Below are 17,236 nucleotides of genomic sequence, written 5' to 3'. Positions count from 1 at the left end.
GTCTTCTTTGGAAAAGTGTCTATTCATGTTTTCTGCCCATTTGTTCCTTGGCTTATTTGTTTTTTGAGTGTTGAGTTTGGTAAGTTCTTTATAGATTTTGGATACTAACCCTTTATCCAATAAGTCATTTGCAAATATCTATTCCCATTCTGTTGATTGCCTTTTAGTTTAGTTGATTGTTTCCTTTGCAGTGCAGAAGCTTTTTATCTTGACGAGGTCCCAATAGTTCATTTTTGCTTTTGTTTCCCTTGCCTCTGGAAACATATCAAGTAAGAAGCTGCTGCAGCCAAGGTCAAAGGGGTTGCTGCCTGTGTTCCCCTCTAGGATTTTGATGGTTTCCTGTCTCACATTTAGGTCGGGTTTTCTATATAGAGTATCAGATAATCTGCAAATAGTGAAAGTTTGACTTCTTCCTTGCCTATCTGGATGCCTTTTATTTTTTTGTTGATAAATTGCTGTGGCTAAGACGTCCAGTACTATGTTAAATAACAGTGGTAAGAGTGGACATCCCTATCTTTTTTTTAATGTATTCATTTATTGTTTCTGAGAAAGAGAGTCACAGAGAGTGAGCACATAGAAGTGGGGAGGTGCCAAGACAGACAGGGAGACACAGAATCAGAAGCAGACTCCAGGCTCTGAGCTGTCAACACAGAGCCTGACATGTGACTCAAACTCACAAACCATGAGATCATGACCTGAGCTGAAATTGGATGCTTAACCAACTGAGTCACCCAGGCATCCCATCTATCTTCCTGACTGTAGAGGAAAAGCTCTTAGTCTTTCCCCACTGAGGATGACATTAGCTGTGGGTTTTTTATATATGTCCTTTATTATGCTGAGCTCTGTTCCTTCTATATCTACTTTGTGGAAGGTTTTTATCGTGAATGAATGTTGTACTTTTTCAAGTGCTTTTTCTGCATCTATGGAAATGATCATATTGTTCTTATCCTTTCTTTTATTAATGTGATGTATCACATTGATTGATTTGTGAATATTGAACCACTCTTACAACTTGGAAATAAATCCCATCTGATCATGGTGAATGATTTTTTTTAATGTATTATTGGATTCAATTTCCTAGTATCTTGTTGAGAATGTTTACATCCATGTTCATCAGGGATATTGGGCAGTAGTTCTCTTTTTTAGTGGAGTCTTGTCTGGTTTTGGTGTCAGGGTAATGCTGGCCACATAGAATTAATTTGGAAGTTTTCCTTCCTCTTCTACTTTTTGGAATAATTTGAGAAGAATAGGTATTAACTGTTCTTTAAATGTTTGGTAGAATTGGCCTGTAAAGCCATCTGATCCTGGACTTTTATTTGTTGAGACTGTTTTGATTACTCATTCAATTTCTTCACTGCTTTTTGGTCTTTTCAAGTTTTCTATTTCTTCCTGTTTTAGTTTTGTATGTTTCTAGGAATTTATCCATTTCTTCCAGGTTGTCCAATTTGTTGGCATATAGTTTTTCATAATATTCTAAAATTGTAATTGTTTGTATTTCTGTGGTGTTGGTTGTTAGTTTTCCTCTGTCATTTGTGATTTTATTTATTTATTCTGTCTCTCTCTCTCTCTCAGTAAGTGTGGCTAGGAGGTTTATCAAATTTCATTAATATTTTCAAAGAACCAGCTCCTGGTTTCATTGATCTGTTCTATTGTCATTTGTTTGTTTGTTTGTTTCTATCTGATTTATTTCTCCTCTAATTTTTATTATTTGCTTCCTTCTACTGGTTTTAGGTTTTGTTTATTGTTCTCTTTCTAGCTCCTTTAGGTGTAAGGTTAGGTTGTGTATTTGAGATTTTTCTTGCTTCTTGAGATGGGCCTGTAAACTTCCCTTTCACTTTTGCTGTATCCCAAAGGTTTTGGACCATTGTGTTTTCATTTTTATTTGTTTCCATGTATTTTTTTATTTCTTCTTTTGATTTCCTGGTTGACTTACTCATTGCTTAACAGTATGTTATTTAACCTCCATATATTTGTGGTGTTTGCAAATTTTTTTCTTGTGATTGACTTCTAGCTTCATAGCAGTGTTGTCAGAAAGGTGCATGGTATGACTTAAATCTTCTTGTATTTGTTGAAGTCTGTTTTGTGACTTAATATGTGATCTATTCTGGAGAATGCTCCATGTACACTCAAAAAGAATCTGTATTCTGCTGTTTCAGGATGGAATGTTCTGAATATATCTGTTAAGTCCATCTGGTCCAGTGTGTCATTCAAGGCCATTGTTTCCTTCTTGGTTTTCTGTTTAGATGATCTGTCCATTGGTGTAAGTGGGGTGTTGAAGTCCCCTACTATTGTGGTATTGTTATCAATGAGTTTCTTTATGTTTGTTACTGTTTTATATACGTGGGTTCTCCTATGTTGGGTGCATAAATATTTACAATTATTAGATCTTTTTGTTGGATAGACCCCTTAATAATGATATAATGCCCTTCTTCGACTCTTGTTCCAGTCTTTGTTTTAAAGTCTAATTTGTCTGATGTAAGTATTATGACCCTGACTTTCTTTTGGATCCATTAGCATGATACATGATTCTCCATCTCCTCACTTTCAGTCTGCAGGTGCCTTTATGACTAAATGAGTTTGTTGTAGGCAGAAGGGTCTTGTTTTTTTTCTCCATTCTGACACCCAATGCCTTTTGATTGGAGCATTTAGTCCATTTACATTCAAGGTAATTATTGGTAAATATGACTTTATTGTCATTTTATTACTTGTTTTGTGCTTGTTTCTGGAGCTTTTCTCTGGTGTTTTCTTGTCTTTGTCACTTCCATGTGTTGCTGATTTTCTTTAACAATATATTTCAGTTTCATTCTCTGTCTTCTTATGTGCGTATTAGTGACTTTTGATCTATGGTTACTATTAGGTATGTATATAACATCCTCTGCAAATAGCATTTCTGTACTAGGTTGATGGTCACTTGAGTTTGAACCCATTCTTCACTCGTCTCCTCCCCATGGTTTAGATGTATGTTTTTGTATTTTCTACCCTTTCTTTGTGAGTTCCTTGGCTGATTTTTTAACAGAAATATTTTTAGTGCTTTTGTGTTTTCTGCCTTTATACTGTCACTTTTGGCGTCTCCTTTCCACCCAAAGTGTCCCCTTTAATATTTCTTACAGGGCAGGTGAAGTGGTCGTGAGCTCCTTTAGTTTTTGTTTGTCTGAGAAACTCTTCAACTCTCCTTCTATTCTGAATCATAGCTGTGCTGGCATATCACCTACTCTTAATAACCATTTCTAGGCATAAAGGAAATTTTTAAATACGTTTTTGGCTTCTTCCATCTGACTGATAGCTTCTCCAAATTGGAGCCAAGAAAGTAATATAACTGGAGAACAGATCTGTTTTGTGAGAAGGGAATTTTATTTTAGAAATGAGTGCCAAACAAATGTAGACCTGCTGACTCCAGGCCACTGAGAGCCCCGGGATCACTGCTCAGAGCATCATGCGTTGTCCTGACCCGTCACTTCCAGTCCAGTGATTAAACCAAGAAGCCAGAGATCTTTCTTTCGGAACTTCCTTTCTGAAATCCTGATCGTAATTCATTTATTAAGTCTCTGGTATCTTCTGGGCAGATTCCCCCAGGTCCTCATTTAAAATAAAGTGGCTGTAATCACAGTGCTGACATACTGGAAGATAGATATTGAGAAACCCAACTCCCATTGCAGATTTTCCAAGAATGAGATTGGAAATGCATGTAGAAGCCTGTGTGTGGGAGTGTGAGGGCATTTGTGTTAATTCAGTTAATTTCTCAAAGATTGCTCACAGCCCGAATCTCACTTGGGAGATTATCCACTCTTCCATTATTTCAATTCTCCATTCATTGCCTAGTCTTTGAACTAATCTACCATCTACCGGCAAAGCATGCACCTCCAGCCAGGCGGAACTGAGGTTTAACAGCTAACACAAGAGGCTTGCTGAGAGGTTTTTAATTCTCTGAGAATGTAAGGTTGGGGAGGAAGGGTGTCTCTGATTATAATGATGCCTGATTCCCCCCTGAGGAAAGCACAGTGCACCTTTCCAACTAGGCTTCTGTGAGTGTCTATTAAGGAAAAGTCTTAGTAATCTGGATAAAGCAGATTCGTTAAAAAGTTGGTCTAGGGGTTTAACTCAAATGTCAAAGACCCATTTTGGTATTATGGGAAGGAAACCCAGCAGGCACTTTTAAAATTAACTTTCCAAGGCTGGGGCACCTGGGTGGCTCAGTCGGTTAAGCGTCTGACTCGTGATTTCGGGTCAGGTCATGATCTCGCGGTTCCTGAGATCAAGATGCACAGTGGGCTATGCGCTGACAGTGAGGAGCCTGGTTGGGATTCTCTCTCTCCCTCTCTCTTTGCCCCTCCCCTGCATGCAGTCTCTCCTCTCTCACAAAATAAATAGTTAAAAAATAATAATACAAGAAAATTACCCTTCCGAGGTTATTTAGAGTATCAAGTGAACAGTGCATGGAGACACCTAGACCGAGCCTGGCACATAGTAGCTGTTCAAATAGAGTAACTTTTCAGTAACTGTAGGAACTTACATGGTGCCTAACAACTGCTTAAAAACTTGTGATGATTAACAAATGATTGTTGAAACCTCAGCAGTTCTCTGAGCAGCACTCCAATCAGAGAGCTGGTCACAGGGAAGTTCCTTTCACCAATGAGAGTCTTCTGTGTCACATGCTCCAACACACCTGGTTTCTGCACCAAAGAACAAGACAAACAACCTGGACTTACAGCTCAGAAGTCAAGCAAAGGCTGTCGTTAGCTACTCCATTAACAAACTCTCCCACCCTGAACTCCGCACCCCTGGTTTAGCAGAGCCTCAGATGTATGACATCTTATTGTCATATGAAGCCATCAGCTGCGAGTGAGAGACACCTAGAAATAACTGTAGCTGAAACACGTAAAGGTCTGTTTTTCTCATGTACATAATGTGTCAGGAGTTTAAGAGACTTAGAATGAATCCATGGTCACCAGGGACCCAAGTTCCTTCTAACATTTTGCTCTGCTATTAACATGTAGACGCCACTCTTGTGGTTGCCCCAAGACTCAAGGAAGCCTCGGTCACTACGTCTTGTTCCAAACAGGAAAGGCAGGAGGGGCAGCTGGGTGGCTCAGTTGGTTAAGCCTCCAAATCTTGACTTTGGTTCAGGTCATGATATCATGGTTTGTGGGTTTGAGCCCCACATCAATGTGGAGCCTGCTTGGGATTCTCTCTCCCTCTCTCTGCTTCTCTCTCTCTCTCTCAAAATAAATAAATAAACAAACTTAAAAAAAATAAACAGGAAAGGGGAGAAAGACCAAAAGAGACAAATGTTCTATCAGTAAAGCACATGACCATACTCAAAAACACAGAAGGCCACAGCCTCAAGTTATAGACCAAGAATTTGTTTGATGTGTTACGACTTATTTTCTTTAGTCATTCATCAGGTTCTTCTTCGGTCATCATGCTGGTTCAGTCTGTGACATAAATGATGTGCCAAGGGAAGAGAAGTCTCTGGATAGGCTTAATGTCAGGGAGATTCTCCATGACGTCCGAGGGCTGGGACCCATTTCAATGACTGATGTGCCATGAGACAACTATGGAAGAACATCCCCCACTGAGGATTGACGGTTAGCCTGGGGCCAGGTTGGTTTAGGCTCTAAGAGTGAGAGCCCACATGTCACTGTAGTAGTAATCCACAGGGAGCAGCTGCAGAGAACTACAAGTTGAAATCCAAAAGGGAGCTCTATCATGCTGACACCACCGCGTACCCCACCCTGTGCTCACAACACCACAAGCTACATGATGTGTTGCTTAAACGTAACAACAAAGGCTTCCTCCCCATACATCCATTTGCTTTCACTCCTTCCTTTCCTCTTCCTGGCGGGCCCCAATGGTCCAGCCACTTTTTCTTCCTTTACGTTATTTCCGTCACCTTTGGCTAATTTCTCCCTGTAAATGTTCTCTTTTGCTTACCAACAGCAGAGGAGTGGCTACACCAGGGAGTTCCTGGGGACTGGGGGTGCCCTCAGATCCGTCATTCTTTGAGGTAGTCAAAGAATTTTGTGTACAGTAACCTGCACATCTGCAGGCCCCACCCCTTTCCATCCCTAGGGCACTCTTCTATGCAGACAGACTGGAGGCGTGATTGATGCAAAGTAGGACACATTCTCCCCTTCATGATGCCCCAAGTATACTGAAGTCACCATAGAGAAATAAGTGATAAAAACCAGAAAGATGGGTAGAGTTCAAAATCTTGCTTTTTAATCTTAAATTTGTTAAACGGCATTACCCAGCTACCGCTTCCAGTCTACACATGTTGGGTACGTTTCTGCACCAGGCTCTGTACTAGGACCCTGACACTCAAGAGAGAGCTCAGAGTTTGTGGACTGAGAGTGCAGGCAGGACTAAGAGAGTGTTCATCTCAGCAGTCCTTGGGCAACAGGGATGGCCTTTCTGTTTTGGTTTCATCATCGTCCAAAGGGAGGCAGAAATAGTATCTGCTTCACAGGGCTGTGGGTGTGAGTGAGAAGGATGTGAAATGACTGTCCCATAATAAATCCTGAGCTCCTATGGGGCGCCGCCCGGGCCCTCAGCAAGGCACACAGTTGAGAGTACACGTATGGACAAAGATTTAAGAGCAATCCAAGTGTCACAGGTGCCCCCGTAGAAGACTGGATGGGGATCACTGGGGCAAAACAAATAGGAAATGGCCAGCTCTAGTTAAGGTGTCGAAGAAGGAACTCTTAGAGGAAGTTTAGGTGTCGAAGAAGGAACATCTTGAGAAGAAAGTAGGAGTTTCCCAGGAGGGAGGCGGGGCGGGGGGGCGTGGCTTCCAGACAAAGCAGAGGCACTGATAACGCAAAACAGCCTGTGCGCCTGGGGACAACTGGAGGCAGCTCCAAGGGTCATAATGCAGCTAGAACGAGAGACGGGGCCCAAGGAGAAGGAGGTGTAGGTGACAGGGGGCCTGCACCTTTCCAGAGAGACGAGTGTGAAGTTATAAAAAAAGAAGGATATCTTTAAGTGTCCTGAGTAAGGGAGTCACCCGGTAAGATTCATGTGGTAAAAATCTCAGTCTGGCAGCAGTGTGACTGGAGCAGAGCGGACAAGATGGCAGGTTGGCTGAACCAGGCAGGCCAGGATGTGCTGGGAAACGTCTTCAAAGAGCTCAAAGAAAAAAACTCTCGACCAAGAATCCTGCATTTGGCTAAACTATCTCAAAAATGGAGACCAAATACGACATTCCCAGATAAACAAAACTGAGAGAATGTGTTGCTAGCATATCTGCCTTACGAGAAATACTAGAGCAAGTTCTTCAGGCTGAAGGCAAGTCACGCTGGACAGTACTTTGAATCCACATTAAAACAACAAAGAGCACCAGTAAACGTAATTATGTAATTATGATAGAATAAAGGTATATTTCCTCCCTTTCCTTCTCTTAACTGATTTTATATTTTTTAACGTTTATTTATTTTTGAGAGAGAGAGGGAGAGATAGAGACTGAGCAGGGGAGGGGCAGAGAGAGAGGGAGACAGAGAATCTGAAGCGGGCTCCAGGCTCTGAGCTGTCAGCACAGAGCCCAGCGTGGGGCTCGAACTCATGAACCGTCAGCCAAAGATCATGACTGGAGCCAAAGTCAGACTCTTAACCAACTGAGCCACCACCCAGGCACCCCCAATTTTAAAATTAACTGTTTAAAACTGCACGTATATATGTTTATTATTTATATGTATAAAATTGTATCGTTGGGCCTATAATATTCAGAAACATGATATATTTGTCCACAACAGCATCAAAGAAGTGGGTGTAAGGAAAATTGTATTAAGCTGGGGAAATGATATCAAATGATATCAAATCTGTAATGCAGATTCACAAGAACAACAAAAGAAAGAAGAAATGATAAAAAAAGGTTAATATATCAAAAACTGTAAACATATACTTTCTCTCCTCTCAGCTTCTCAAGAAGACATTAAATTATCTAAAATAGCAATTAGAACAATGTATTTTGGGGGTTCATAACATATACAGATGTAATAAGTATAACAATACCACCACCAAAAGGAAGACCAAAGAATGGATTTTATGGGAATAATGTTTCTGAATCTCAGTGAAATTAAGTTAGTATAAATCCAACGGTTTGTGGTAAAGTAAGGTATATATGATATGGTCTACAGCAACCACTAAGGAAATAACTTTTTTAAGTGTACTGAAAAAGTCATGGAAGAAATTAAAATGGTACACTGGAAAATCTTCACTAATGCAAAAGAAAGCATTAAGGAGGAAAAAGGGAACCAAAAAGACATGAGACGTGTACAAAGCAAAGTGGTGGAGTCAGATCCAATTACATCAATAATATTAAATGTAAATGGATTAAACAGTGTAATCAAATGACAGAGATTATTAGACTGGATGGAAAGAAAAAAGAACAAGACCCAGCTCTATGCTGAAGGAGACACACCTTCATATTCAAAGATACAAATAGACTAAAAGTAAAAGGACGGGGAAAATATCTATCATACAAACAGCAATCATAACAAAGCCAGAATGACTATGCTAATATCAGGCAAAACAGACTTTAAAATAAAAAGCATTACTAGGGATTCAGAGGGACATTTTTTAGTGATCAACCAAGGGTTGTTGATCAAAACAAGGGTTGATCAAAAGGGTCAATCAACCAAGAAGATAAAACAACCCAACAACAGACCCCCAAAATTCAGGAACCCCCCCAAAAAAAGACTTGACAAAAATGAAGGGAGGAAACAACTGAATAATTATAACTGAAGGCTTCATTACTTCACTTCAGTAATGAACGGAGCAAACACACAACAAGATCTATAAGGCACAGAAACTGTGAACAGCGCCACAAACCAATGAGCCCTAACGGTGATCTAAAAACTAAATCACGTTCTTTTCAAGTGCTTATTGCCCAGGATAGGTGACATGTTAGGACGCCACACACGTCTCAACTGAATCATACCAAAGATCTTTTCTGATCATAATGAAACTAAGCTAGAAATCAATATCAGAAGGAAAACTGGATAATTTACAAATATGTGAAAATGAACAACCGGTGTGTCAAAGAGGAAATCACAAGAGAAGTTAGAAAATACTTAAAAGAAGAATGAAAACAAAAACACTGCATTTGAAAACGTATGGATTCAGTGACAGCAGTACCCAAAGGGAAATGCACAGCTCTAAATGCCCTTTAAAAAAAGACCTCAGGTCCATAACCTAAACTTCCACCCAAGACCCTGGGTAAAAGTTGCAAATGAAACCTAAAGCCAGCAGAAAGAAGTAAATAATGAAGATTATGGTGGAAATAAATGAAGTAGAGAATACATAAGCAATTTGAGAAAAATCAACAAAACTAAATTTGGTTCTTTGAAAAGATCAACAAAATAGATACGTTTCTCACGAGTTGACCTAATTAAAAAGAGAAGATTCAGGGTGCCTGGATGGCTCAGTCAGTTGAGCATCCAGCTCTTGATTTTGGCTCAGGTCATGACCTCAAGGCTCGTGGGAATAAGCCCCACATCACGCTCTATGCTGGCAGCCTGCTTGGGATTCTCTTTCTCCCTCTCTCTCTGCCCCTCCCCCACTTGCACACACTCATTCTCTCTCTCAAAATAAATAAACTTTAAAAAAATGAAAAGAGAAGACTCAAATTACTAAAATCAGAAATGAAAACGGGAACACTACTACCAACCTTACGGAAATTAAATGGATTATAAAGGAGTGCTATGAATAACTGTATGTGAACAAATTTGATAAAAGACCTGAAATGGACAAATTCCTAGAAATAAATAAAAGAGTGAAGCTGATTCAAGAAGAAATAGCCTGAATCAACCTATAAAAAGTGAAGGCATTTAATTCATAACCAAAAAATGATCCATGAAGAAAAACCCAGGACTACGTGCTTCAGTAATGAATTCTACCAAAACATTTAAAGAGGAATTAATTCCAGTTTTTCACAAACTCCTGTAAAAAATAGAAGAGGAGGGGCCATTTCCCAACTCATTATATGAGGGCAGTATTACCCTGATACCAAAACCAGACCAAGGCATCAGAAGAAAATAAAACTTCAGAGCAATAGCTTTTGTGAATATGGATGCAAAAATCACTCAAAAATACTTCTGAAAATCAATTAACGTAATACACCATATTGATAGGTTAAGAAACAAAAGCCATGTGATCATCTCAAATGCAGAAAAAGCATTTGACAAAATCCCACACAGTTGCAAAATAAAAACTACTAAACAAACTAGGAACAGAAGGACATCTGGGAAAAGGCATCTATGAAAACCCACAGCTGACCTCATACTCAATGGTGAAAGCCTTGATGCTTTCCCCCTAAAATGAGGAACAAGACAAAAATTTTCACTATCACCACTTCTATTCATCACTCTAATGGAGGCTCTGGGCAAGGCAATTAAGCAAGAATGAATAAAATAAAAGGCATTCAGATTGGAAAAAAAGTAAAACTGTTTAGATCTCATGACCTTTTATATAGAAAAGCCTAAGGAATTCTCAAAAAAAAAAAAAAAAAAACCTGGTAGAACTGATAAGTAAGTTCAGCATATTTGCAGAATGTGAGTTCATTTTGCAAAAATCAATTGCATTTCTATACACTTCAACAAATAATCCAAAAATGAAGGTTAAAAAAAACAATTCCAGTTAAATAATACCAAAAAGAAAAATAATATTTAGAAATCAATTTAATAGAAGTGGAAAACTTACAACCTGAAAATTACAAAACACTGTTGAGAGAAAGTAAACAAGACCTTAATGGAAAGATATCTCATGTTCATGGACTGGATGCCTTAATATTTTTTAAATGACAATACTCCCCAAATTGATCTACAGGACTCAGCACGATCCCTATCAGAATACCACTGGATTCCTTTGTAGAAATGGACAAGCTGATCTTAAAATTCATATGGAAAATCACAGGACCCAGGAAAACCAAAATATCTTGAAAAAGAAGAACACAGTGGAGGACTCAGCCTTCCCAATTTCAAAACTTAACTACAAAGCAAGAGTAATCAAGACAGTGAGATAGGAACATGAGGGTAGACGTAGAGATCAATGGAATAAAATCGACAGTCCAGAAATACACCCATATGGTCAGCTGATTTCTGGCAAACATGCTAAGGCCATTCAGTGGGGGAAAGAATATAATTAAGTACAGCAGAAATAAAGGAATAAACAGGAGTTCCATTTTGTACATGTGGCGTTTGGCATCTTGGTGAAACCCAAGAATGGAAATCTCCAGAAGACAGTTCTCTATACAGGTTTTGAGCTCAGAGAATTCAGGGTGGCAATGCCAATTTAAATGTCATCATACAATCAGGTGGAAATGGAGGCCATCAATATTTTTCCACATTGTTACAGAGTCTTTGTTCCAAAATCTTCCCACAGCCCTTTCCCTCAAAGGCAGGGTTCCTGACCCCGACGTGGGATGGTCTCCTCCCTTCTTCCCACTCCTGACCACTCTTCTCCTAGACCACTTGTAGAGAGTGGTCTACACTCTGCACAAGGCCCTTCCTCCCCAAAAAGCCATTAATTCCTAGCTTGAAGTAGATTATGAACTTCAAAGGGGATTCCAGGTTTTCATCTCACTAGAAAGGTCTCCTTGAAGAAACTTCCTGAAAACATGGAACTTAGATACCTTATCACTGAATTACCCATTTTGCCCTCCTTTCTCACATTTTCCTTAAGCAGACACAGCTCTCTTTCAGTGCTTCAAAGCAGGCAGAATGGGGTCAGTTTTTGCTACTGGCACATGCTAGAAATCATCATAATCGACACACCAGAATTCCTACCCGATCTAAATTCAAAGCATTAAGTTAAACCACATGCTGGCACTTTACCAAAATAGTCCCCCAAGCCCTTCGATTACCAAGGTGGAGAGTAAGATAACATATCTGAAAAAAAGCACCAATGTGAGGTGCTTTTTACAGCGCTATGATATCGCCAGTAAAGTTTAACTGCCAGTCGTGATTTCTTTAATATCTATTTCCATTAACCAATATTAAATGATGAAACAGAAGCTCATAGAGGAAATAAACATGGTTACGGGTCAATCATTTTTAGTTGGCGTTCAGGTTTTACAAACAAGATAAGACATTGCGGGCAGTGATTTTAGGAGGTACTTGGTACATGACAGATGCACAATAGAAACGCATTTCTTTCCTGAACATTCTCATTCAGCTAGTTTTTGGATGGCTTATGTGTTAGGAATCATGGTGAGTATTTCCTCATATTCTTTCATTTTCCCTCTGCCTTCTCAACAACCTTGAGAAGTAGGTGCTCCTATCTCCACTTAACAGCTAAAACATTGCCTCTCAGAGAGCTTACATCACTAGTTCCAGGCCACCTCGCTAGAAAGTGGTCCATCTGAGGCTGGATTTCATGCCCTGTGAGTCCAAACCCAGAGGTCCTCGCCATCCTCCGCACAGTCATTCTTCGTGACCCTTTCCCCATTCATGTACCGTCGTCAAACCACGCACACCCGTGGCTCTCATCCTGTCTTACAACTTCCTTTTATCCTCAGCAGAATCCGAAACATAACAGTAGACCTTCTGAATCGTAATCGCATCTCCGCTGCATTCTCTGGGCTACCTCCACATTCTGTAGTCCTCCTTTCTCCACCTCTTCTCACCCTTGCCTCTACTGCAAAATGTTACCCGGATGAAGTGTGCTTGAAGATTAGGTAAAGATTAAGCTCCTGGATGACTTAAGGGCCCAGGTCAAATCACCAAGTTTACTCAACCCCATACTAGCAGGTCAGTTAATGGTTCTTGGTGTCTACATATGCCAGGAACGTGTGTGTGTGTGTGTGTGTGTGTGTGTGTGTGTGTGTAAATTGTCTCTCATCCTCATGACCACTCTTTTCCAAATAAGAAAACCAGAGCTCAGAGCTCTTTCCCCTGATCTTAGAGCCGGGAGGTGACAGAGTCAGCTCACACCCAGAGCCATCTGATAGTACACAGCATGCTTTTTGCTCTGTAGCAGAAATCCTCAAAATCCGCCCACAAACCAAGGACTAGATTATCACAGACTTTGCACCAACCCACAGCAAAATAGGAACAGAACAACTTTATAAACGTAGGGGCACAGTCCACGTCAGTATAAAGACACATTGTTGGCAAGAACCGTCTTTTATGCTGAGATTATGTCCTTTCTGCCTTTTTGGTGTTAAGGTCTCTTTTCTTTCTGAAATGATCATGAAAATAAGTGGTAATTCTTTTCGATGGTTTGATGGTAATGCTCTTCCTGTTTCTCCCGAAACATTTTTATGTATGTTATTACCTCTGTTATCCTCTGAAGAGTTATGTATAAGATCTTAGGTATTACTGCCACCCCTCTTTGTGAATAAGCAGACAGATAAAAGAGAAAGATCTTTCCTCCATACCTTCCTATTGGGTTGATAATCAGTATTCTCTCTTTAAAACGTATTCCTGCCTTTAAACTGTTTTTCTGTTCTCAAGAACAACAGGTATTTGCTCTGTCCTTTCCCCAGCCCTCCCCATCCACTGTGATATAACACCCACCCACTGTAACATAACACCCATCCACTGTAATGTAACACCCATTGACTGTAACATACCACCCACCCACTGTAATAAGAAGCATGCAGTGCCTGTAACACGCAGACCCCCACTTGTAAGTGGTTTCCCTGCAGGCGTTCTTTCATCAGTCACTTGTTTGGATGGAGAACACATTTTGCCGCAAAACAGTATAAATGGCGACTATGTTTTCAAGGTCCCTCCTAAATGTTTGGTTAACATGCACAAACCTGAGGCACAGCCTGGTGTACAAAGTGCAGCCTCGAGGGCTCCATTCTGAGCAGGCGAAAGAGAATACAGACACGAAAGTCCTTCCACCACTCCCTGAGCACGGGGCTGGCTTCAGACAAAGAATTTGAGGAAGGCAGGTGCACCACCCTCCCACCACCTCCCTCTCCGCCTGCAGACCCTCCCCTCGCCCTCCCCTCTGCACTCACTTCCCAAGTATTCTAGGCTTTAGATCTCTCTTCCTCAAAGCTTCCATTTCCCCCATACAACTGTGTCAGGGAAGCAAGAAGACACAGCCTAGTGAACAAAGATTAATAAGCAAAGGACTTTGAATGAACGACTGCAGATTTTTCACAGCCTGGAAGGGAGTGAACAAAAGAAATGTAGGAGCCAATGTGCCTAGGCCGTTCCTATTTTTTCCTCCAGCTTTGCCCTGACTGCTCTCCTGAGACATTGCAGTCGCTCCCAACACCCAGGTGCCCCGTCCCCACACACAGTATCGACACTTCTGGTGACACAGTAAATGCTTCCCACTTTTATCTTTCTGCAGTGACTCCCGAAAAGGGAGTTGGGGACACTCGGCATCCACTCCCGTCCACACCACTCCACCAAGCACCTCAACCCACTTGTCACTTTGGCCCACTACTTCTTTCCTGGTGTGGGGTCCCTCCCAGTGTCCAGACAGGTCTGTCCCCAGCCCACAGCCTGCACTCAGAGCCACCCGCCAGGCGCACTGGGCAGGCAGCTGTCGTCTGTGGCAGCAGGAAACTGCCCCACACTCCAGGCACCAGCAGGAACTGGCTGACCTCTCGGGGCAGGGGCAGGAGGGGGCGGGTGGTGTCCACTCTGGGAATGTGCCCACAGGGGGCTCTGTGCCGACAAAGAAGGAACTTTCTCACACTTGAGACCAAGTCTGCCTAACTGCCTACATGCCGAACCGTACGAGTCACGCTGATTCATACAAGTCAGTCTCTTTCACAAGGGGCAACGCAGATCACAAAGAGATGTATTAACCAGGCTTCTGAGTTATCACTGCGTGGTGGTTGCTGATCCAGAAAAAGAAAGTTAATCTACTATTCAGTCAGTCGTATAATCTTTCCAGGAAACAAAAGCGATTTAATTCAGTTCAACTGATTTAAAAGCAGAGGCTCAGTTATCCGAGATTTTCTTGTTTCTGATCTTTATCTATTGACTGTTCACATCTGTGTTTATTCGCTCTGCATTGTTTGTTTGATCCTTCCTCCACGGCTGCGAAGCAAGAAGCCCATGACTAAAAAGTCCCCGTGAAGGGCTTTCAACTGATTCTTGGATGAGAATCTAAGCCCACAGATTTATGCGTGGAGGGGGGCGGGGGATCATTGAAACAGTTAATAAAGCACCAAAAATATATGTAGAGTTTCTTTCAAGAGGCAGCGTGTCTTTTTTTTAATTATAGGAACATGTTGCTATAACGCATAGAATAACTCTAAGAATTAATGACTAATTAATAATTCCAAGAATAATTCTAAGAATATATCTGTTTAGACTGTTTGGAGCAAATGATTGCCAAATTAGTGGTCCTAGAATCCCAGGAACTTGGAAGAGAAGCGATAGAGTGTGTGTGTGCATGCGTGTGTGTGCACATGTGTGTGAAGAGACACACACACGTGCATGTAAAGCCACAAATCAGCCCTGGCTAAATATGCCGGCGTAGCACCGTGTCACCTGCAATCGATAAGAACCTCTTATTAACATCATTCATGAAATAACACTTCTTCCAGCTATGACGAACGAAAAGGGAAAATGGAAAAGGACTACCCAAAGAATACTGAAGAGGAATTTTCAGGAGTTAATGGCCAGATAGATGCTGCTGTGGAATTAAATGGTGAGTGTTTCCACCAAAAACTTTCTTTGTGGAAACTGTGGCAAGAAATCTGGGCCGTGCGTTCACATGGCAGAAAACAGGTTTCCAAATGGGAGTTCTTGTTCTTAATGTCAGTCCTGAGTCCCTTATAAATTTAACGAACCACGTCGCTAGAAAGAGTATAAAATGTCTGCCATCCAGAATCTCTCTTTGCAAATAGAAAAGTTTTAAAAGTACAGCTTCAGTCCATCAGTCGGGTACATCTTAAAGCCCATCCAGTAAAAACTGCCCTTTTCATCTTGAAAATGTGCATATTCTTGGCCCTCCCAGGGCCTTTCCCTTTCCCATCACTCAACTCCTGAAATCTATCATATAGCCGGGAAAGTTGAATTGAACTGAACCAAGTGGAATAAATGCGATTGGTTCTGGTCGACCAGTCTACACATTCTTCTTGAGTATATAGCACAGAACTGGACTCTGTTCAGAAATTCAGAGACCCTTCCTGATACATTCTCTGCTCTTGGGGAGAGGCTAACAACAGTCAGAAATGCCCCTCCATCCAACATAGATAAGATTACTAGAAAACAAGACAGTCTGTAATTTCGTACTGAGTTGTGTGGCCATCTTCACAACAACTGCAGCAGGTGATCTAAGAAAGAAAAGATGAGAACCAACATTCCCAGTTGGAGACTTCACGGTGGGACTTCAGCTGAGGTTTACAGAATGGCCAGTGGTTTGCTAGGGAGAGATGGAGGAGGGGATTTCCTGGAGGGTATACCCCAGCGGAAGGTGAGGGATGAGCGACAAGTCAGAGGTCCTGTGCTCCAGCTGACAAATCCCCAATTCGCCTCCAGGACGACCTCCAAATCCTCCATTTACGGATTTCTAGGTCATCCTCAGTAACCACATTTTCAACTTTGTCTCTTCTAGGCTACATTTACTTCTTTTCAGGACCCAAAGCATACAAGTATGACACAGAGAAGGAAGATGTGGTCAGTGTGCTGAAATCTAGCTCCTGGATTGGCTGCTAGACAGGAAGGTCTCGTGTTTTCTAGGGAACGAACGCGAGCACAAGCAGCTGGTCCCTGGACGTAAGGACCAAGGCAGAATGTAGGATGGGGGTTCTTCCCGTGGCCTTCAATCCTAAGGGCAATTTCCAGTTCATCAAAAATAATTACACTTCTACATTTCTTCACGGTTGTGAATTCATAATTTTAATCAAAATGGGAAATTTCTATAGATGGTCAACTTCACATAAAATCGGAATCAACACAATGCTCTCCTCTGTGAGACACCCACTGCTGTTGTTTCTTACCCAACATACTGAAGCAAATTGAGAAATTTGGGTTTTTATTTCTGAGAAGAAGTCTATTTGTGGATTCCCTGACATGTATTATAATTCTTTTAAAAGGACATGTCATTGCCATGCAAATTTTAACTACTCTTCACAGTAGTGGCTTTTGCTGCCTTTACATGTGTTGTGACGAGTATAAATTTGTCCCTCTGTGCTTTGAACATCTCACAAACAAAATACCATATAAGTTTTATTTCTCGTTTGTTTGTTTAACTGTGCTCACTGTCTTTGAAGCAGGTCGCGGTGGGCAAGCCCACTCAAATGAAATTTCGGACTAGGCAAGAG

The 17,236-nt window shown here is 41.2% G+C and overlaps 1 protein-coding gene across 1 annotated transcript in view; it reads left to right on the top strand.

Annotated features, from left to right (window-relative positions):
• MMP20 (matrix metallopeptidase 20) overlaps window positions 1-16,744 on the top strand; it is a 50,243-nt gene extending 33,499 nt beyond the window's left edge. Inside the window, exons 9-10 of the mRNA XM_042958623.1 lie at window positions 15,515-15,618; window positions 16,528-16,744. Coding sequence (XP_042814557.1) covers window positions 15,515-15,618; window positions 16,528-16,628 — 205 coding nt within the window. The 3' untranslated portion in view covers window positions 16,629-16,744. The remainder of the gene's footprint in view (window positions 1-15,514; window positions 15,619-16,527) is intronic.
• The last annotated feature ends 492 nt before the right edge of the window (window positions 16,745-17,236 follow it).

Source organism: Panthera tigris, chromosome D1 (assembly GCF_018350195.1).
Source record: "Panthera tigris isolate Pti1 chromosome D1, P.tigris_Pti1_mat1.1, whole genome shotgun sequence".
Taxonomy (NCBI): domain Eukaryota; kingdom Metazoa; phylum Chordata; class Mammalia; order Carnivora; family Felidae; genus Panthera; species Panthera tigris.
The sequence above is the reverse complement of the archived record's forward strand: the minus strand, read 5'-3'. Positions and strand labels throughout refer to the sequence as shown.